At 37.5% G+C, this 23128-nt stretch overlaps 1 protein-coding gene across 1 annotated transcript in view; it reads left to right on the top strand.

Moving 5' to 3' along the window:
- The first annotated feature begins 1904 nt into the window (after positions 1-1904).
- LOC107298829 (zinc metalloproteinase/disintegrin-like HR1a) overlaps positions 1905-23128 on the top strand; it is a 23162-nt gene continuing 1938 nt past the window's right edge. Inside the window, exons 1-16 of the mRNA XM_015828193.1 lie at positions 1905-2088; positions 2905-3002; positions 3709-3779; positions 5329-5407; positions 6653-6729; positions 7379-7574; positions 8830-8892; positions 9555-9626; positions 10168-10337; positions 12071-12155; positions 13226-13356; positions 15364-15541; positions 16574-16663; positions 17678-17873; positions 20386-20488; positions 22579-22711. Of these exons, the coding sequence (XP_015683679.2) occupies positions 1926-2088; positions 2905-3002; positions 3709-3779; positions 5329-5407; positions 6653-6729; positions 7379-7574; positions 8830-8892; positions 9555-9626; positions 10168-10337; positions 12071-12155; positions 13226-13356; positions 15364-15541; positions 16574-16663; positions 17678-17873; positions 20386-20488; positions 22579-22711 (1905 nt within the window). The 5' untranslated portion in view covers positions 1905-1925. The remainder of the gene's footprint in view (positions 2089-2904; positions 3003-3708; positions 3780-5328; positions 5408-6652; positions 6730-7378; positions 7575-8829; positions 8893-9554; positions 9627-10167; positions 10338-12070; positions 12156-13225; positions 13357-15363; positions 15542-16573; positions 16664-17677; positions 17874-20385; positions 20489-22578; positions 22712-23128) is intronic.

The raw sequence follows: 23128 nt of genomic DNA, 5'->3' as shown, positions 1-23128 counted from the left end.
GCAGAAGTGATTAGGGTATATATATTTTCCTATTATTTCCTAATCCCTGCCATGAGAAAGCTAAATGTCAGCATGTGTGTTTATTATTACAGGTTCTTGGCATGGATGAGATTTACCCTGATAAATGTTTTGTATTTGTCTTTCAAGGATTAGGACCATCTCCAAAAGGCAATGAAATGCCATCACAAGTCATAATGAAAATTTTGTAAACATAAAAGTGGACAGTGCCAAGTAAATTACATGGACAAAACTATTCATGAGACAAAAGAGCTAAAATATGTTCTCTTCTTCTGTCAATTATCTTTTGATCCACTGCAGTAAATGACAATTTTCTACTCTTTTAAAACAAGGAGGGAGCATGGGTGGTAAACAGCCACAATGTTCAGAAATAAATACTCTTGAGAAAGTAACATGAAGAAGAGCCAAACACCAATAAGTTCATTTCAAAAGAAATAGGTTTTGAAGAAATAGGTCTCAACACGGTATTTTTTTACATGCCTTCTAAGTATCACTCTTTGCAAAAGAAAAAAGGTTGAAGGAGTTAGGTATGTACGGCCTATCAAAAAGAAGGATTAAGGAGGACATGATAATGGTCTTCCAGTACTTGTGGGACTAACCTAGTGAAGAGGGGATTGACTTATTAAAGAGAGATCCAACCTAAAAGTAAGGAGAAATTTTCTGACAGTAAGAGCATGGGGTTGGACTACAAGATCTCTGAGGTCCCTTCCAGCCCTATGATTCTATATTCAATGAAACCAGCTAAGCTGGTAGCCAGCGCCACCTCTCGTGGTAGCCAGTTCCAAAGCTGGATTATATGTTCTGTAACAATGAAAACAAACAAACAAGAGATTTATTTCCAGGACTGAATTTCATTGGTTGACTCGGCTTCTAATTAATCTCTCTAAATTCTTCATCCTGTTTATGGTTAAAAAAAAAACACCTGGAGAGAGATGTCTAAATAGGTAAGGTTTTCAATAAATTGGAATGGTCACCTCTGATGAAATCCTCCACTTTCAGAAGGCTGCCCTGTAATTTACAACTCATAAAGTGCACATGGAAAGGCCTCTTAAAAAAGCACAAAAAAGTTAGAGCAACAGTAGTACAAAATGTCTTAATATAATTCTTTGAACTAGGAAAAGTATATTGGAAAATAAATGTATTAGATGTGCATGTGCATGCATACAAATTTTAATGCAGGCTTCTTGTTAATACAAAATTTATAATGATGGAATTTAGCCATGATATACTCATTTACTTATTTCATTTATACCCCAATTTTCACCTCAAATTAATATTTAATGCAATAAGTTTACAAAAGCTATCAAATTAGACTATAGAATAAAAATCTTTGCAAATCTTTAGCCAAGTATCAAACATTCGTTGCAAAACACCAACACCACTGCAACAACTGTTCATAATTGTGGCAAGAATGGACTATCCTTTGTCTTTTATATGAAGAGGAAGAAAGAATGATATCTTAGAAAACAAGGAAGAAATAAATAATTTCTGATTGGGTAACTCACAGAGGGTTTTTTTCCCCCTGTAGTGAAATCAGGGATCCCTTAGGCAAATGCATTTACATGGATTCAGGCAATGTTAGCAATATAGAAGGGATGCTAGATTGCTCCAAAAGTGCCTCTTACTCACAAAATACTGTAAAAACCAACTCTTGGCATTTAAGACCCCATGCACCAGAGGCCCCAAATTCAGTTGTATTAACAGGTGAGCCAGGGAAAGGTCTGCTGTGACCAATTAATAGCCTCCTTTGGGCTTTTTCTTTGGGGATGCCTTGAATGAACCCTCCCAGCTGTCATTTTTGGAGTGACATGCGCTAAGCCAGCTGGAAAACTGCCCTCCAGTAGTATTGTTACAACTCAGAATTTGTGCAAATCCTTTAGCAAACACCTTCTCATATGAGGGCATGAATGAAGCTGAAGGACTCATTCCTTGCTTCTCATAGTCAACAGAGGAAGAGCTCAGGTTGGCTTGAAAGCAGGAAGAGATTGCCTGTCTTCCAGCCAAATCCAGCCTCCAAAATGATCCAGGTTCTCTTGGTAACTGTATGCTTAGCAGTTTTTCCTTATCAAGGTAAGATGTTCTCTTTGGTTCCCTTGTTCAGATTCTTACTGCTAAAAGACTATTGCACTCAACAGATTGCTATGTTGATGTGTTTGGTTTTGGGTTTTATTTCTGACAATTAACCAAAATTTGCTCCACTTCAGTTTCTACAGATTTAGCAAAAGAATGCTCTCAAGGATCACATTTGTTCTATAGCTACATAAATGGTTTGTTGGTATTTTCTTAAATTTTGTCAAGCCACAAGAAGATCTTAAGTAAAATATAGAGCTACAGAGAGACAAATTAATGGAGGAGAGTGAGGTTGTTCAGCTGAGTAGCAGCTATGAGGAATGACCTCGATCCTTTTTTCTATTATGAGAGAAGAATTTAGAAATTTTAGATCAGACTCAGCATCAAACTGAGATAAGAAAAGCATTAAAAGTAGGTATACATTTGCTGAAGCATGCATACATTATAATACTGGTTTATCATTTATCTTCTCCTTGAACAGAAAGGTTAATTTCAGTATAAGATGTGGCTTGGTGCTACTTTTATAGTTGCCTCAAGATTGGTTGAGATATATTTATTTATTTTTCTGATTATTCAAGCTCCAAAATGTTTCTTTTGCACCTGCCTAAAGAAATGTCTCCACTTAGACTTCCAGCTCCCAAACATGATTCAGCAAATCGCATTCCCAGAGAAAATCTGGATTTCTGTGCTGTGTCCCACTAGAAAAAGATTCCATTCTTCACTGAGAACTGAATAACAAATTGCGTTGTGGATGTGAAAATGGTAGAATAACATCCCAAAGTAAACCAAACCTTTCTTTTCTTTTTCCTTATGAAGGGAGCTCTATAATCCTGGGATCTGGGAACGTTAATGATTATGAAGTAGTGTATCCACGAAAAGTCACTGCATTGCCCAAAGGAGCAGTTCAGCCAAAGGTAAGAGAATGATCTTTGTTTCATCAACAACTTATTTCTTGTCAGCCCATAGTAATTGCAATTTACAAACAGAATTTCCTAATATGTATAGGTTAATATAAGTAATAAAATGTTGGGAGACACCCAGCCATACAGTGAGGAGGGATCAAGTAGAGAATTAGCCTTGAATCATTTCATAGCTGCAACAGATCCAGGACTGACATCCTTCCCCCCCCCCCAAGAAATTCCATTAAAGCTTATCTATCTGTTCTGAAGAGAAGGGAAGCAGTCTAGGGAGATTCCTGTATTATAGGCAGAATACAGTAAAGTATTTAATGTAAACTCTGCATGTCTACATGCATCACTTAGAAATGTAAAATATGTGTTTCTAGGGGAAGATAGTTTGGTGGTTACAACTCAAGATTAGGTCTAAGACCCAGATTCATGTCTATCACTGGATGACATTTGAGTCAGTCTCTCTGTCCCAGCATAACCTCATTCACCAAGATATTTAATTAGAGAATGAGATCTTGAACTTATGCAGAAAAGTTAATTTAAGATCTTTCAGTTCACATGACTGGATGAAATACTCTAAATCTAATGAATAATTTGGCTATGGCAAATTATTCATTAGATTTAAATTGATACAGGTGTAGAGTTGTTAATAGGGTACACATTTTATTTGCCTATTTTTTAAGAAGTAAATCCTGAACTCTTTGCATTTCAGTATGAAGACACCATGCAATATGAATTTAAAGTGAATGGAGAGCCAGTGGTCCTTCACCTGGAAAAAAATAAGTATGTTAACTCAGACTATTTTTCTTAACTTCATTTGGACAATGTGGAAAATGTATATTCCTGGACACAATCTAAGAGAAATAATAATTGCATTCCTTTGTTTGGAAATTAAAACTAAATTAAATGTTACTGTGTAGGAAAAGTGGATATAGATATTGAGTATGTTAATTATATCTTACCTCAGAACTGAGATTTTTTTATTCCTGCTCTCCTGTGGTACACTGCTGGACCATAACAATTTTAGACAAAATTGAACTATTCAAGGCTCATAACCTTCTATCACTTGAATTAACTAGGTTAGTTATGAAATATTGCAAAGATTTAAAAATGATTGCTTATGCTGCTTCACAAATACTCCATCAATATGAATAATGTTTCCTATGAGACCTACATAGCTGCTCAACTTACATCAGAATTTATATGTTAAAGCAGGGAAGGCAGGAAATGTCATCTCCTATTAAGGACCGAAAGGAGACATGACCTAAACAAGCCCAGATTTCCCTATATTTTTTTAAAGAATGCCATGTGGGTCTTCTCAATGGTGTCCCATTTGACATGTAAATCAAGATATGAAAATAATATAATATAATATTTTATAATATTATATTATAATAATATTTTAATATTATTATATTTTTATAATATAAAAATATTATGCAAATATAAGCCACAGAAATGGAATGAAACTATTTTTCAGCACAAAAGACAAACATAGTTGGAAGGGACCTTGGAGGTCTTCTAGTCCACCCCTCTGATCAAGCAGGAAACTATACCATTCCATAGCTGTCCAATCATTCCTTGAAAACCTCCAGTGAGGTATAAGCTACAAAGAAATTGCCCTATATGTGGTTATCTGTGTGTCAATTTATCCTATACCACTGGAGACATTTCATGCTGAATTCTAATGTGTGCTTTAGAAGTTCTAGTGTCCCCTTTCCTTTGTTTAAATATGAAGGATGCACGGAATTTCAAGTTAGCATCTGGATGGTCTTGTTTTGGCATGGAAACAAAGCAGGACTAGAGAGGGAAGACTAGCAAGGAATATCTAGATTGGCAAAATAGAAGGCAATGCCAAGTGAATAGATGAGACCCCAGGAATGGAAAGTGACTCCATACATTGGTTTAAAGCTTCAAGAGAGATGCTTCTATGTGAAAGTTCAAGGCATCCATTTCCTTAAGGTTGTTTCATTTTACTCTTTAGTAAATAGAGCTATACTGCTCTCCTTTATAGACCAAGCAGATTCATCAGATTGTTGCATAGACCAGAAGAATAAAAAGAAGACGCAATAGAAAATGTCTTCTCCTGGTCAATCATTCTCCTCTGAGCCTTGATGAAGAGAATTGCACAGCTTCCTTGGTGTAAATCTCTATCCTCAGGTGAATCTAGTATGCACAGCCCTCCTCTTAAATAGCCATGGGATTGAAATACCTGCTCCATTCTTTTGATACCAAACAAGATGCTTACATTTCCACTATACAGTAGTTGTAAACTTATTATAAAATTATCTCAGTCCTACTTAATTCCTGACAGATATTCTCTTCTTTGCAGAGGACTTTTTTCAAAAGATTACAGCGAGACTCATTATTCCCCTGATGGCAGAGAAATTACAACATACCCCTCGGTTGAGGTAGGGTCTTATTTTTAAGAGTCTTACTTTATTATTATTATTATTATTATTATTATTATTATTATTATTATTAGTAGTAGTAGTAGTAGTAGTAGTAGTAGTAGTAGTAGTAGTAGTAGTAGTAGTAGTAAATTGAAGCAAATGTTTGTGCACAATATTGCAAATATACAAGATCGAGACCAGGCTACTCAAAAAAGAAGGGCTATATATCTATGAAATATCTTATATTGATATGTTGTTATAAGGATGTATGGATTGTTAAACCCAGTTTGTTTTACTCATTGAATTATTATGGCAGTATTTCAATCATCCAGTTCTTTCCTACTGGTTAAAAGCCATCATTTGGGGAGTGAGTTTCAAAAATAAATTTATTATGAGAACATCAGGTTTATAAGATCTATATTTTCATTTTTAAACCACACTACAGGAATACATGCAAAGTCTTTTATTTGTAATACCAAATGTGAGAACAATTCACTTTGCTCCTATACAGAAATCCATATAATATCTTTCACATTAAAAGAGTACAGAACATGGCCCTACCAGCTGCCCCCCCCCCAAAAAAAAAAGACAGCACTAATGTGCTTTATGAAGTCTTTGGCTCCTTCCCCCAAATTGATCTAAACATGCATCCACTGTCTCCAAAATTATCTACTTCTGGCTTAGCATCTTCAAAGGTCATAAAAATTGCTCCCACTTAGTGTGTAACAAACATCTCTTGATTTTACTGTCTACATGGATCCTGCTTCCAAATAATGCTAGGAATTATACCTCCCTGTATATTCTGAAACTTTCCTTGTGTGAGCTCAAGGAAATAATGATTATTTGGTATCATTATTAAATGTGGAATTTTTCATACATTATGGTAAGATTTCAGAACGTAGGACAACCATCAACTCTGAAAGTTTCTTCAGCAAATCCTGTGGTTCAGCACTAGAGTTGACCTCCAAGAGAACATTTTCTATTTGTATGTTGGTTGTCTGCCCAAAAGTTCTTAGTTTTGTGTCATCAGTGGGACTCCCCCTGCAGTGTGACTTGATTTATGGAGACTTGCATTTATCCTATGCTCATTTTGCAACAAATAAATATTAAGTAGGTCTTCTGTCCCCCTGAATCAAAATATGCTGAATAACTGCTGTCTTAATATTTCATTGATGTTGTGGAATACATTGGAACTGTACTTCTGCTCATCAAATCACACTGCAGACCAGCTTTAACCAGTGTAGTCCTCTTGTCTCCCTACAGGATCACTGCTATTATCATGGACGCATCCACAATGATGCTGACTCAACTGCAAGCATCAGTGCATGCAATGGTTTGAAGTAAGATATTCTCTAATCTTTTATTTATTTTATTAAAGAATAATATACTGCTCTTGGAGTTGTCACAGTTAAAATGAAGGACGTCAGTTTTTCATGCAAATGAGTTGGGTGTGATCCAAGACTTCTGCAGAATTAAGAAAGACTTTGGCTGAATACCAAGAAGAGCTGCTGCCAGTGAGTTGAGACACTAGTGAGCTAAATCTGATCTGTCTAAAGGAGCTTCCAAGCCCTTGTCTCCTTTACATACAGGAGGTGATGTTACAGGTAGAGAAGATAAATAGGTTTCAGATTGCATACCTTGCTAGAAAGGTATTCCATGCAAAAGTATCTCCAAATGAATACTGTACAGATATTTCATGGTTGTATTGAGTGTGTGCAATCTCTTATATCTTTCTGATCATACCTGTATCTTTGAGAAGTATGAGAAAGGGATATGAGTGCTGAGGAAAGAAAATTAAAAAATCAGTGAGTGTTAAGAAGGGATTCAGAAACACAGAGAATGTTGACTTGTTTAGTTAAAAATGGGTCTCAGAGCTGAGTTTTATAACCCAACTAGGTAACATCATCAGTGCACGTGATCTCTGAACTAATCATATTCTCTTGTATTGCTTCTCCATCTCTGATCACCCTTTTCCACATTGTTTTACAGAGGACATTTCAAGCTTCAAGGGGAGATGTACCTTATTGAACCCTTGAAGCTTCCTGACAGTGAAGCCCATGCAGTCTACAAATATGAAAATGTAGAAAAAGAGGATGAGGCCCCCAAAATGTGTGGGGTAACCGAGACTAATTGGGAATCAGATGAGCCCATCAAAAAGGCCTCTAAGTTAGTTGTTACTGCTGAAGTAAGTCTCATAGTAAACATGGTTTGAGAACCTGGATTCATTTACTTGTTTCTAAAATGTAAAGTAAGAGAGAAATTCTTTTGGGGGGGGTTGATTAGATAGAATTCAAAAGGGAGGAGCCCCCATTTCTATTTTTTTATTCTAGCCATGGTATAAAAGAAATAATGGAAACTTGATGAACAGAAAATACACGTTCCAGGCTTATAGCATTTTCTTTGGTCATACAAACTTAGTTTAGAGATTTGAATCAAAATGGATTTAAATGAATCTCCAAATCATCCCCACTTTCTAAGTCAATTTTGAAAAGTAATCAAATTATTAATTTGGATGCCTCTTTTTGCATGCAGAGAGGACTTGGGATAGGGGGAGAAACTTGTTTGAAATATTTAACTGTTTTGAGATGTCTGATAAGACCATTACATAATCTTGAGAGATTGCCTCCCCTTACCTTGTCTTTGATGCGTAGTGTGATATGATTGCAGGCAAGGTCTAATTGGTTTCATAGCATGACCACATCACCTTGTTTCTCACGTGATTGGTTGGGATCCTTTCTTTGAGAAAGGGAAGGAAAGGTGAGAAAGTCATTGAAGCATCATTTTGAAAGGCTGAAAAACAGGTCAATTTCCTCACGTGTCTGTTCTTATTCCTATTAAATTTGGTTCAGAATTAGGTATTCATATATACCTTTATCTTTAAATGTAGGCATCATAAATTTCAAAAACAAATTAACTGGAAACAAGTGCCACACCTTATTAATACAAAGAAAGTGATTTTTATTAAAGGAGACCACTTTTGTTGGTGCTTGACAATCCATTGCATAATGTACTTTTTCCTCAAATCTTTGTCAGTACTTTCTCTAAGTCAGAGTTCCCCAACCTTTCCAGCTTTGCGGACAGGTGGGGGGGAGGGGATGGTTCCACGTGAGCAGTGGGGTCATGCGTGCACCCAGATCTATTTGTGTGAGCAGTGGGCACACCCCCACTCATGCAAATGGAGCACACCCACCCATGATCACTCGTTGGTCATGCAAGTGGAGATGCAGGCGCTCACCTGCCACTTCCATGGCCCGGTTCCGAAAGGCTCAAGGCCCAGGGATAAAATTTTAACAAGCTGTAAATGTCTTCTTGAAAGAACCAATATTTCTGAAAGTTCAAGTATTTTGACCAGAGAGTAAAACTAGCAGTTTTCTGATTATCTGATGATGACCAGCGTTCCTGTTGGCTGCTGGGAGCAACATGTCTATTGTTCTGTTTAGCAACAAAGTTACTTGAACCACTTCAGATTCATTGAGCTTGTCATAGTTGCGGACTACAGAATGGTAAGTATACTTGATATCTCTCCATTTTCTTTCTGCATTGAGCACAGCATTTTGTTTCTGCCTTTTTTAATGTGGGCATTTTTGAAGAGATTAATAAACATCCTAACTGGCTGTCTCTTAAAATGTGCTTTATCATAAACGTTGATATTTTTTGTTATTGGACCCACCCAACCAATATTTACAAAGTTAAGAGTCATTTGTAAATATACTCTAATTTGCACATTTGTTCTTCCTGGATACCATCTAAATTTATTTTTATCCCACACTGGTTAAACAGTTCTGTAGGTTTCTTTGAAACATTCCTGCACTCTTTGGTTGTCCAAATTGACAACACATGAAGAAAAAGATGTATAGTGAAAAATGCTTATCTCACACATCTCTGAACATGAAAATATAGCATCCAATTTAGGAAAGTATTTCAGTAGGCTGACCAAAATTTTATCCAACCAGGAAAAAAGCCCATGTATGCTACTGAAAAGTTAAAAACCTTAATATATTAATGGCAAAAATGTAAATTAAAAAATCAGCACAAAAGAATACTTTGGACTGCTTGGATAAAAATTCTTATTACATAAACAAATTCAATGATCCTTTCACTGATATGTTCTTTCCCTTTTTCTTATAATTATGATTTCATCTTAACATTTTTAACTTTTCTATAGTTCACGAAATTCAACAGAAATTTAACTGAAGTAAAAACATGGGGATATGAAATTGTCAACACTTTAAATGAGGTAAGAGGACATGGTGAATATTATTTCACTTGTTGATATTAAACTTCTCTCAGGCCCAGCCCAGATTTTCACTGTGTTAACATAACACACTTAGCCAGGTAAAGAGAGAGAGAAGATGGATTTCTACAAGAATGCTATCGTTGGTGGCTTTGAGTGAGGCCAAAGTAGGTCATTTGGCCAGCTGGTTATCCAACATGTGAGGCCATCCAGAAAATGGGTTAATTCAGTAACTAGGTTAATAAGCCTCTTATGGGAATACAGCCACTGTGTTGGGAGGATGCAAATCCAAAAGTTTTTTTAAGAATTCAATCAGAACTATATCTGTAGCTGGATTCTTTCAAGCTGTTGTTAATGGTTCTGAACTGGGAGATTAGAAAGAGATCGGCAGAGTCAGCCTATTCCAAGCTCAGTTGATTATGAAAATGATCTCTGAAAAGAAATCTGCTTATAGAAGCCAATATTAGTTGCTTTTTAATCTTGAAATGTTTCTCAAAGTTTACTTGTGTTTCAGTTTCTGATTGATGCCATGTCCACCTGACAGATTTACAGATATTTGTACATTCGTGTAGCACTTGTTGCCCTAGAAGTTTGGTCCAACGGAGATTTGAGTAACGTCACATTATCAGCAGATGATACTTTGGACTCATTTGGAGAATGGAGAAAAAGAGATTTGCTGAAGCGCAAAAGACATGATAATGCTCAGTTACTCACGTATGTCTCACTGTGGGGAAAGGGAGTGGGGGTGGCTGGGAGTGGAGGGTAATGGGGAGGTTAGTGCTTGCACAGAGCACTTTTTTTTGTAGAAAGCTGGTTTTGAGAAGTCCTTGAATGAGTGCAGGTGAAAAACTCAGCTTGATTTCATTTCACCTGGATTTAAAATTGAATCTTATATGATTATCCTGCTATATTTTGCTCTATTTACACATGCATTTTTAATTCAATTAAATAATGTTTTGGTTCCCATTCTGCACCAACTAAATGAACACTTGCATTATACAACAGATAAACCAAGAATAAAGTAAAATAATAAAATATCCAATCTATATATAGTGCTGAGCAATATATACATATACATGTGTGTGTGTGTGTGTGTGTGTGACTCTTTCCATGCCAGTCATATCCGACTCTAGGGGTTTGTGCTCAACTCTGATTCACAGCTGAAGAGCCCACATTGTCCAAAGATGCTTCCATGGTCATGTGGCCAGCATGATCAAATGCCAAAAGCACGTGGAATGCTATTACCTTCCCACCAAAGTGGTACCTATTTATCTACTTGTGTTTCTGTGCTTTTGAACTGCTAGGCTGGCCGGAGATGGAGGAAGTAACAGGAGCGCACTGCATCAGGCAGAACTTGGGTCTCAAACTGTCCACCTTCCAGTCAACAAGCCCACTGTCTTAACTACTCAGTTCCACACCCCATCAGCCTATATATTCCCATACAATTTCATGAGTGGGAAACTGACATGTTTATTGTCTTATATCTAGAAGATATTGCTCAAATAACATTTGTGTTTTGAGCAATCTTACAGGATACTTGCATAACCAGTAGGTCTTATGAAATAGGGGATAGATCAGTGATGGCAAACCTTTTGGAGACCGAGTGCCCAAACTGCAACCCAAAACCCACTTATGCATCGTTGGGTGCCGGGTGGGTGTGGCCCATTGGGTGGGCGTGGCTGCGGTGGTAACATCAGACTGGGTGGGACTAAAAAGTTCAATCAATTCCAACTTTGCAAGATCTTTTTTTTCCCCACAAGAAGTTGAAATTGACTGATTGATTGAACTTTTTTTTTTTTTTGCACACGGCGGCAGAGGCCTAAACCAAAAAGGTTTTATAAAACCCAGCTGAAGGCCTAGGACTGGGGCAACGGCATGCGTGCCCACAGAGAGGGCTCTGAGTGCCGCCTCTGGCACCCGTGCCATAGGTTCGCCACCACTGGGATAGATGGATGGCAGATCTAAGTGCAAGGGAGAATATTAAAAAATACAAAAAAATCCATTTTATTTTTCCCACAGATGTTGATTTGACTTGCCACCTAATCACCTTTCGCAAAACCATCTCGTCTTCAATAACCCCACAGCTAAATTCATAGACAAAATCTATTAAATAAATATATATTTGGGGTTTGCATAGTTAATGGAATTAAATTAACCCAATGGGCTGGATTCAGACAACATGCTAACCCTTTCCCCAACCTAATCCATGCTAACACCAGCCAAACTCACCATACAGTGAAAATGCATCCTGAATATTTTTAACAGACCTGCTTAGTTAAACGGCTTCTGAGACTAGAGCCTAAAATGAATTCTAACATTCTGAAAACTGGTAGTAACTGAGGACGGGTCGAGGGGTTTGCAGAAAGCCATAGTTATGTCTGCCCTAAGACTACAGAACGTGCTTCTATCTTCTATCAATTTTATCCCCCTCCCCTTCTTTCTTATAGGGCCATTGACTTCAATGGAACAACTATAGGATTGGCTTACGTGGGCACCATGTGCTACACAAAGTATTCTACCGGAATTGTTCAGGTTAGTAGAAAGGATACCTGTTATATATTTGTACTCAGATGAAAACTTACATACAGGCATAACTTCTTTACAAATGAAGTCTCTTCTTATTTTTGATCCACGTCATTTTCATCCATATTTATTTATGGATTTGACATCTCCAGGTCCTGCCTCAACTGATGGCATTTTGGCACAATGCATTCTAGATATTTGTAGAACAAGCTTTTTGTATGCAATGAGCCATATGTCAAAGATGACAATATATTATAATGTTTCTGCATCAGGAGGAGTCAAACCGTGCTCTAATTGGCAAATGAGCAGGTCAAATCCTGTTACAATACTTCCAAATAATGCTTCTGAACAATATTCTTACCAATCCTAATGACAAACATGAATCACCCTACTTTCATTCCAAGAAATTTAGTATCTAGATTGCATTTGACTGAATTCTAGTACATTGAGAAAATGAAAAAATACCAAATCTACTTAAAAAGAAAAAACTCCAGTATTTTAAGATCCTGCAAAAAAACCATATTATGATGATGCTATGCATTTATTGAGAAACAGTAAACTTATCTTTTTGTTCACGTAGAAAGAATGGAGAGACATGGCAATAAAGAAAACTTATACAACAAAACTCATAAAGTTTTGTTTCTTAATAAGCAAAGTTAGGATCCTGGTAGTACCAGGTATTCGTAAGCCTGCTTGCTCAAGAAAGTCATTTTATTCAGAAAGAGCAACTCATTCTTAAGTCTGTACAGGATGGCTACCTTCAATATTCTGAAAATGCTAGCTTGTAGCAAAAGACACTGAATACTTTTTGGACTGAAGTTGCCTGTAAGTTTTAGTAACTGAATAAATGCAGACAGCAAATGGATGCATAAGTTTTGATCTTCTCCTGTGCTGTAGCTTCCGGGCTTTAAAGTTTCCTTCTGGATGTATTTGTGTATGTTCTGGAGTCTTGGTGGGCACACATACATTCAGAAGAGCTAGAGGAATCCTAAGATGGTATCCTTAGTGCTAATAATAATTGGATTCACTTTCAGTTTCCTGGCAGACTAACAATAAACAAAGTATTCTCTTTCCTTCAGGATTATAGCTCAATAAATCTTGTGGTTGCAGTTATAATGGCCCATGAGATGGGTCATAATCTGGGCATTCATCATGATGGAAATTCCTGTACTTGTGGTGGTTTCTCATGTATTATGGCTGACCAGCTAAGGTAAGGATTGAGGAAAACTTTTAATGCCTTTCCAATCAAGTTATTTTTAAATGGTTGCAATTAATTGTTAAATTAAATATACTGAGAACTTACAAAAATTAAATGGCAAGGGAGTTACAAAAAAGGGTTTTTTGATCATTTGTGTGTCTCTTTACCATGTGTAGTTAAAATGTATCGGATTTAAAAAGGCAGAAATGTTCTCAACAAATGAATAGCCATCCTTCAGTAGCTTCCTCCAAAACACCAGAGTTTAAAGAAACAGCGTAGGAAGCATAGCCAAAGAAACCAAATATTAATATCTGTGATGGATAAAAGAGGAAACCAAGTTAGATGTTAAAGACTTTGCTAAAGTGGGAAGCATAATGGGGGGTAAATTATTCTGAACCAGGCAACAGCAAGAAGAAAAAGATAAATTAGCAGCCTTGGGGTTTTCCTGCCTCGCCCTTTCATCAAGGTAGAATATGTTACATCTCTGTCATATATTGCAGTCTTCTGAAATCAGCAGGTAGCAATGTACAGGTGGTCATTGACTTACAATGATTTGTTTAGCAACCGTTCAAAGTTACAATGGCCCTGAGAACAGTGACTTACGACCAGTCCTCGCAATTACAGCCATCGCAGCCTCCCTTCAATCAAAGAATCAAAATTGGGGCAGTTGGCGACACCCGCGTGTATTGATGACGCTTGCAGCATCCTGCATTCATGGGATCCTCATTTGTGACTTTTCCAGCTGTCTTCCCATATGCAAAGCCAGTGGAGCAAGCTGGGTACCTTAATGACTGTGTGGTTCACTTAACAGAGTGGCAAAACTGGTTGTAAACTTGAGCACGACTCACTGGCTTGCTGGGCAATGGAAATTCTGGTCTCAGTTGTGAAAGCAAGTCAAGGACTACTAAGATTTTCGTCTGGGTGCAAATTTAGGCCTTACTTCATCAAGAAGGAAAAAGAAAAGGAAAAAGGAAACAAAATCTTCTCAGCAATTGTCTGTTGCAAAACTCCCCACAATTTTTGTGTAAGCGTTTTGTGTAGGCTCAGTGAGCATCCCACCTATTGATCAATTTCTGGTTTCTTCGGCTAAAGCCCAAGAACTTCATTGCCTCCTATTTCATGCAAGAGCAAGGAGGCTAGGAAGTATGGAGAATGCCATGTAGTCTTTCCTGTCATTTTTGAAGGATTTCCGGGCATCATGATTACTCTTTAATACTTCTAGACACTTCATGGTGTTTTGTATGGAAGACTTTGCTTAGGAAACAATTTTGCTGAATTAACCCCACCAAAGGAGTCTGGTGCAACTTTGACCTTGGAAGAAGACTATCTTGTCTATTTAATGGCCACCAGCAGATTCTCTTTGCGTTCTTGTTTCCACCCCCTAACTTGAGGGCCAATTATTATATTCCTAATGATTTGAATTAACATTAGGAAGGTGCTTTGCTGGGCTTACGATGCCATCTTTGCATCTATTTAAGTATTCAGCTTCAGAGGTCAGTGGCATGTTGCTGATATTATCACTTTTCAACAAAAGAAATCAACAACAAATACTTTAAGGCAAATAGAAAATTAGCATACTTAGCTCTCTATTCATTATTATAAAAAGTACAATCCCTCCAAACGAAGAAAAGAAAAACTGGATCAAAATTCCACTGTTTTCCCTTCAATTATACAATTTTCCTTCCACAGAGAGCCTGACTAAAAATGAAAATAAAAGGCAGCCCACTCAAACACAAGACGCAGCTCAATCAACTAATATCACATGGAGTTCTCATTGCAAATCTATTTTATTAAAAAAGAAAGGAAAGTTAGTGGAATTAAAACTGAAGGAGCATAATCTGGGATTACGATCAAGGAGTACAAAACATTCTCTTATCTATTTTGTTAGCTTTAGAGAAAAGAAATCACTGCATTTCTTCATTAGTCATCCCTTTTCCATCTTATATGTTTTTGCAATGAATTCTTTTCCTAGTCCAAATATGGATGATGTCATGGTCTTATTTTGGTTCATCTCTACAGCTATCAACCTTCCAAATATTTCAGCAATTGTAGTCATATCCAATTTTGGAATTATATTAATAATCGTAAACCACAATGCATTCTCAATGAACCCTTGAGAACAGATATTGTTTCACCTCCAGTTTGTGGAAATGAACTTTTGGAGGTGGGAGAAGAATGTGACTGTGGCTCTCCTGCAGTAAGTCTTTTTTTTTTTTGTTAATCAACAAGAATATGCAGAATTTTCTCAAAAATGGGACCCTTGAAAAATCATCTAAATTTCTAAGCGGTTTGAGCCATCCAAGAGGTTGGTTTGTGAATGGCATGGGTTTGTGCCCTATACATACATGCATGTATGAAGGGGTTTCTTGGATTTGGTTAACCAGTTGTAGAGGAATGGAGAACTGGTACCTCACTACCATTTGGGGAAGACTCTGTATTTTTTAAAAAATTGGTGATTGACCACTCCAAGAAAATCCTTCCCTCCTGAAAACTCCTATTTTGTTGATATGGCCACATTATCTGTCCCACTATTTTCTTGAGCTGCTTTCTCCCATATCTGATGATCTTTAATCTATGCTCTGATCCTAATAATATTTTTTTATAAGACCAGTAATTTAGTGTTCTTTTTATATTGTTAAATACACTTGTAATGGTCTGTGAGAATATCCTTGAGAGACAAAAGAAGAAGGAAACGTCTACTCAATGATCATATAAGAAGTAGATTGGCCTGCAGAAGCAATGGGGCATGGCAAACATCTCAAGAGGAACACCTCCCACCCATTCTCTTGGTCCGTAAAGATGAGGTGGTAGAAATGTACTTTTAGTATTGAAAGATTCTGCTACGGTAACCTTACAATCAGGGTAGTGTTAATACTCATGGTTGGTGCTTCTTCTCTGGACTACCTCAAAGGCTGGCATGATGAGTAGGAAATCCCTCATGAATAAGAAAGGATTGGGGCTGTAGGTTATGTGGGCTTCACAATTAGGAGATGAGGATATTTTTGTTTTATTCTTGTCACATAGGAAATATCAGGTAAGGCTCTTCCACATAGAGATGCCATTATCTTTTGCAATAACAAACAATTAGTGCATTTGCTCACATGAACCCATAAGAGGGAACACATTGCAGAAATGTTTTTTTTCTTGGCAGTTTCCCTCTTCAAAACAGACCAATAAAAAAAGACCAAGCAGAAAATTCTGACATCATTTGATATGTTTTGGTTTTCAGACTTGTCGATATCCGTGCTGTGATGCTGCAACGTGTAAACTACACTCATGGGTAGAGTGTGAATCTGGAGAGTGTTGTGAGCAATGCAGAGTAAGACTTGTTTATTTTTAACACCAGGAGAGATTTTACCCTGCTCCATACTAGCCATATAGAAATGTAACATCTCTTGGCTGATTACTATGATCAAAATATTTCAACCCTATTTCTATCGCTTCTTCCAGTTAATTTGACCCTTATAAACATATCCATAGAGAGGATAGTTTAACAAAATTTCAGCTTTGTCTCAATCTCAAATGCACTCTTTCGGCATGTTAAATCATGTCTGTGAAAATAATATATTTGTTCTTTGACTGAGATTACATGAAAACCCAGTTTAAACAAGATTAGGCTATGTTTGAGATTGGTACCCTAACTCAGCTTCCTGACTTTCTGGAAGCTTCTAAGAGGTCTCCGGTAATGCTGTGACATTTTTCTCTCTGAGCCTTTTAGGATGGAAATAGGTGCAGGAGACTTCTGGAAGTAAAGTTGCTTTTTTCCCCCTTAAGTTCTCTACCTGCTCTCTAAAGCTACAAATTCAGGTGTTTTGGTGGCGGATTCTGGAGGTGCTGCAGGACCAATGAAAGAGAGGTGCTAGTTCCTCATTCCTTCTTTCTTTGTGGGATCCTAGTTGACTCTGTAATGAACATTTTGAGCAGAGTGGCCCAAAACATTTTGTTATTTCCATATTTCCACCACAAGCCTAGATTCACAGCAGGAGAAGGGAGCCACATGTTTTTCATTCAGCACTTGACAGAAAATTCTATGAATGCTTCTTCCCATGTAAAGAAATAAAAATATATCATGAGAAGTTCAGGAATTAAGTTCAGCAATTTTTGTTGCTTTTTTATGGCAGCCCAATTGATTTTCACTTTATGGTCAGCAAATAAGACAGACTGGGACTTCTAGGCACCACACACAGTTGTAACAGGGCAGGGATGCCTTGCTTGCTGATGCTCCAGACAGATGAAAAGGAGGTTTTGAAATGTGTTGTGAATCATGGTTTGCCTCTTTGATCTCTGCTGCTGAAGTGTGATAGCTGGGAGTATTTTTGATTCTCACCCACAGTTTAGGACAGCAGGAACAGAATGCCGGTCAAGAAGGAGTGAGTGTGACATTGCTGAAAGCTGCACTGGCCATTCTGATGAATGTCCCACAGATCGCTTCCATAGGAATGGACAACCATGCCTAAACAACTTCGGTTACTGCTACAATGGCAATTGCCCCATCATGTATCACCAATGTTATGCTCTCTTGGGGCAAAGTAAGTCAACCTTAGGATTTCAGAATTGTGGTGTTATAAAAGATTAAGACAGTCATTGCCATTAATGAAAGATATTTTCTCCTTTGTATCCATAATAAATCATCATTACATTTCTGTTCTAAAACTGAGTTTGAAAGAACCTTGGAGGTCTTCTAGTCCACCTCCCTGCTCAAGCAGGAAGCCTTATACCATTTCCAATCTCTTCTTTAAAAAACCTCCAGTGTTGGAACACCCAGAACTTCTGATGGTCTTTTCCAGAAGGAATATTTTTTAAGATTAAAGCCTCCATTCTTTATAGGCTTTAGAGCCCAGAGATGGACTTTGGGGAAAGGATGCTTTTGTGGGTTGTTCATACGTTCCCAAATTGGAGAAAGATCTGAGCCAATCTCAATGAGAGATAATGTAAATTGAACATTTACTGTGTGCTAAGAGTATTCAAACCCGTGATTGAAATTTTCCTTACATTTGGCATAATAGTTGAAGAAACAGATGTTGGGGATGTGATTCGTATCATTGATCACTCATCATTTTAATGCCAGACTATCACAAAATTTTCAGCATGGTTTTATATTGAAAAAGGAAACTGAAATAAGTTCCTCTTTTTCATATCAGGGTAGATAGTTTTCAGCAAACAGGGAGATTTATCTTGGCCATATATATGCAATGAAGCTTTGCATACAGAAAGTCCTAAACACAGGTTTTGTGTCACTAATTAAAAGAGTCAGAATTAATAGAATAATAGAAGAACAGAGTTGTAAGGAGCCTTGGATGTCTTTTAGTCCAACCTCCTGTTCAAACAGTAGACCCTATACCATTTCCAATCTCTTCTTAAAAACCTCCATTGTTGGAGCACCCCAACTTCTGAAGGCAAGCCATTCCATTGATTAATTGTTCTGTCAGGAAATTTCTCCTTAAAATCTAGGTTGGTTCTCTCCTTGATTAGTTTCCATTCACTGGTTGTGTTCTCCCTTCAGGTGCTTTGGAGAATCAGTTGATGTCCTCTTCTTTGTGGTAGCCCCTTAGATATTGGAACACTGATATCATGTCACCCAAAGTCTTTCTTTTCATTAAACTAGATGTACCCAATTTGTGCAACTGTTCTTCATATTTGTTAGCCTCCAGTCCCCTAATCATATTTGCTGCTCTTCTCTGCGTTCATTTTCATATCATGGCAAACAAAACTGGACCCAATATTCCAAAGCATTATAAAGTGGTACTAACACTTCATGTGATTTTGATTTTATCTCTCTGTTAGTGCAGCCTAATTATAGTGTAAAACGATTCCACCACTATTGCAAAAGTGTAGCCTAGCACTGTGTTGGCTTTTTTTGCAGTTGCAACACACTGCTGGCTTATATTTAAGTGATTGTTCACTAGGATTCCAAGATCCCTCTCACAGTTAGTACTATTGAGCCAGTTATCACCTCTTCTGCACCTTTGTATTTGGTTGTTCTTTCCTAAATGTAGATTTTTCTTTTTTACTTTTTCGCTACTGAATTTAATTTTCTTAGATTGGACTCAATGTTCAAAAGATCCTTCTGGATCTTAAGCCTATCTTCTGGAGTGATTGCTATTCCTGCCATTATGGTGTTCTCTGCAAATTTGATGAGTTTCCCTTCCATCCTCTTGTCTAAATTGTTTATGAAGGGTCAGGTGGCATGTGATGATGATTGAGAATCTGAATTACAAATCAGAACATTAATCGATCAATTGGATTTATGGAGGATGTGATTTAGATAATAAATGGACACTTGCTGTATTATTTCCATTGCTTTGAAAATGAAAACTCTCAGTTCAAACAAAGAAATCATTATTTTGATCAGGTAAATAGCATGAAATGAGGTAACATTCCAAAGAATAGTAATAGCTCAATCCTTTGCAAGTAATCCAACTGTATTCAAAGAGGCTTGTGCTCACGAATTGACAGGTCTCAAACCAAGAATGACACATGATGGTTATTCCAAGCTGAATTCTTTCTTGTTTCATTCCTATAGTCAAAATCTTGCCAGACTAAGGACTCTACTATCTGCATATACAATACACTCTTTAAACTATTAGGGAGGAGATGTCTTCACCCTCTTTCTCTCACACATGACATCCAGGCAGAGTTGCCTCTTACCCCTCTGGATTTCACCCCCTCCCTTCTGGGAATCCATTTCTTCACTGCATTCAGCACAGGAATGTATCCATGATAGAGCTGAAGTGGAAAAATGCGGACACAGAGGAAGAAATCTGGATTCAGATTCCCCTACAGCCATTGATTTACCGCATGGTCTTCTGCAAGTTGCATTGTAATGGCTTCAGCTTTGTGTCCATAAAATGGAATAAGCAAGTTTAGTGTAACACTGTACGTGATAGTGAAAGCTTCTTAATGAGGATTAGATAAATAAATAAGTAAGTCAATATTAACTAAATTATTTGGAACTCCTCTGAAATCTCTTAAGCCATTCTTTATCCTGCTGGCATGTTACACATTCAGGTATTTGTCTTGGTTCCTCACTCCCTCTTACAGATGCAACTGAGGCTCAAGATTCATGTTTTGAGGATAACCGTTTTGGCAATGATTATGGCTATTGCAGAAAGGAAAACGGTAGAAAGATTCCATGTGCACCACAGTAAGCAATCTAAATTATTTCCTGCTATGATTATGATCTAAGATAAGGATGATAAGAAATATTTTATGGTCCACATCTGTGGGAATATGACTCTGTCGCCCAGCTAAACCAATAGAAATATGAACCAATTTCCAAATGGCTATTTTTTCTTCATTTTCCATCTGGGGTTACAAGATGGAGCAAAAGTGGGGTGTAAAAAGACTGCTGTGAGGATATAAGTGCCTTTTAAAAGGTTGTATGAGAAAGGACAGATAGTTCTTGACTTTTAACCATTCATTTAGCGACTTCAAAGAAGTGACTTACAACTGATTCTTCCACTTCCAACTGTCACAGTATCCTATAGTCATGTGATCAAAATTCGGGTTCCTGTATTTATGAGGGCTGCAGTGTCCCAAGGTCACATGATCACCATTTTCCATCTTCCCAGCCAGCTTCCAACAAGCAAAGTCAATGGGGGAGGTTGGATTTGCTTAACAACCATGTGATTCACTTAACAATTGTAGTGGTTCACCTAACAGCCATGGCAAAAAGGTTGTAAAATTGGCAAGGGAAATTCTGGACATAGTTGTGGTTGTAAGTCAAGGACTACACTATTATCAGCCTTTCTCATTGGGCTAACCCAGCTTATTTAACCTGCATATTACTGAATAAACCCTTGTTGGTTGAGTTTACTAATTGCATTTGGTCATAAATCATGATTTAGAAACCACAATGGCTAAATTGGCACCACACGTTAAACCCAAACTAAACAGTAAGCCACATTATCTTTTAGCAGTGTGTGTAAATCCGGACTCTGCCTTTAGCTCTTACGCAAACACACAGACTCTTGTGGCATTGATTCCTGTTAAAGGAAGGAAAGTTCTTATTTTATACATCCTTAGTTAAATCTTAAATTCTTTTTTCTTTCTATTTTTTTTTTAAAAAGTGAAATGTAATAATAGCCATTTGGGGGGGGGGTCCCTCTCCAACGTTTAGTGCAGCTACCCTAACCTTTACATTTCAACTCCCTGTCATCCACTGATCAGACATTAGGGGAATTTTAGGCTAGAATCTGGAAAAAACTAAATCTCCTAATTCTACTTTAGGCATTTTCCAGCTGGATAATAGATGCATTCCTTGGTCTTAAGATGAGAATCCTGACTCAAACTATCTTCACCCCCAAAAGAAGGAAATCACAGTGAGCTAATTGGAGAACTGGAGAACTGTGTTTCTCTATTTTGTTTCAAACCTTGAAACATCTTGTGGGATTTTTCAGTTACGTGTTAAAAAAGGCAACCCGGTTCATACTGAGGGTGAACAAACCTCTGGTTCTCCATCTCTAATTAAAAAAACAAAATGCATAAAGAATAACCCAAGATCAACTGATAGTCAGCAGAGTCACGTTCTCTGGTCATCTCCCAGTTGGATTACTGCATAGGGCTACCCTTGAAGAGTATTTGGAAAGTGCAACTGGTACGGAACACAGTGGTGCTGATAGTTCTGGAGGCCTCTCACACGTGACACCGCTGTTATATGATGCACAAGTTGCCAGTTTGTTTCCGGGTCAATTCAAGGAGTTGGTCATTATCTTTAAAGGGCAAGGAAACTGGTGGAACTGTTGGGATTAACCTGGTCCAGTCCTTTTGGTGGAAAAGGTCTACTTCATATCCTGCCAGCCAAAGACTTTTTGACTGGAGAGGTGCAGGAGAAAAGCCTATTCAGCTATGCCCCCCCCCCGCTATGTTCTCCTGTCAGAGGTGAGGTCTGCCCCCAGAATTCAGGCCCCCAGGAACAACTTCAAACATGGCTCTGCTGCTTGGCGGGGGGCCCCAACATGGGCCTGCTACATTAGGGATGGCTGATGGAATAGTGAAGACCCTCATCCCCAGGCTGCCCATCATGTTTCTTAATTTTACCTTTTATTCTAATTGTAATTGTTTGTGGCACTTTCTAACTTTTTATTATATCGTAAGTCACCCAAAAGTCATTCTATTAGTAAGATGCAGGAAATGGGAAATAAATGAACAAACAAACAAACAAACATTTGCAAATAAGCAAAGGAACAAACCTCATTCTTATTAATTAGTATGAATTGACTGTTTCTTTTGCAGAGATGTAAAATGTGGCAGGTTATACTGCTCATATAATTCACTTGGAAACCAGATTCCTTGTGTTCCCTACTATATATCCAGAGACGAAAGTATTGGGATGGTTGATACTGGAACAAAATGTGCAGATGGAAAGGTTAGTAAAAGATTACCTCCAATCTGTGTGCTCTAAAGTCTGATTCCAAGGGGTGATCATTAAAAAAAAAAATGCAACCCATCAGTGCTGAAAGCTGTGAATCTACATAGAAGGAAAAGTATTATTATTATTATTATTATTATTATTATTATTATTTTAATTTCTATACCGCCCTTCTCCCGCAGGACTCAGGGCGGTGCACAGCATATTAAAAACAAATACAATAACAATATACAAAAATAAAACCCTTCTAAAACCAAATTAAAAACCAAATATTAGAGGCTGTGTTCCAATTAAAATTATACTTAAAATCGTCCCTAAATAAAATCCTCCTTAGGTCAGGCCCGCTTGCTGGAAAAGCCATGTCTTGAGGGCGCGGCGGAAAGTAAGGAGATCCGGAATCATCCGGATCTCGGG

The sequence above is a fragment of the Protobothrops mucrosquamatus genome, unplaced genomic scaffold (genome assembly GCF_001527695.2).
Source record: "Protobothrops mucrosquamatus isolate PMUCROS unplaced genomic scaffold, P.Mucros_1.0 scaffold4313, whole genome shotgun sequence".
Lineage (NCBI taxonomy): Eukaryota > Metazoa > Chordata > Lepidosauria > Squamata > Viperidae > Protobothrops > Protobothrops mucrosquamatus.
Note: the sequence above shows the minus strand (reverse complement) of the source record. Positions and strands in the feature narration are given on the sequence as shown.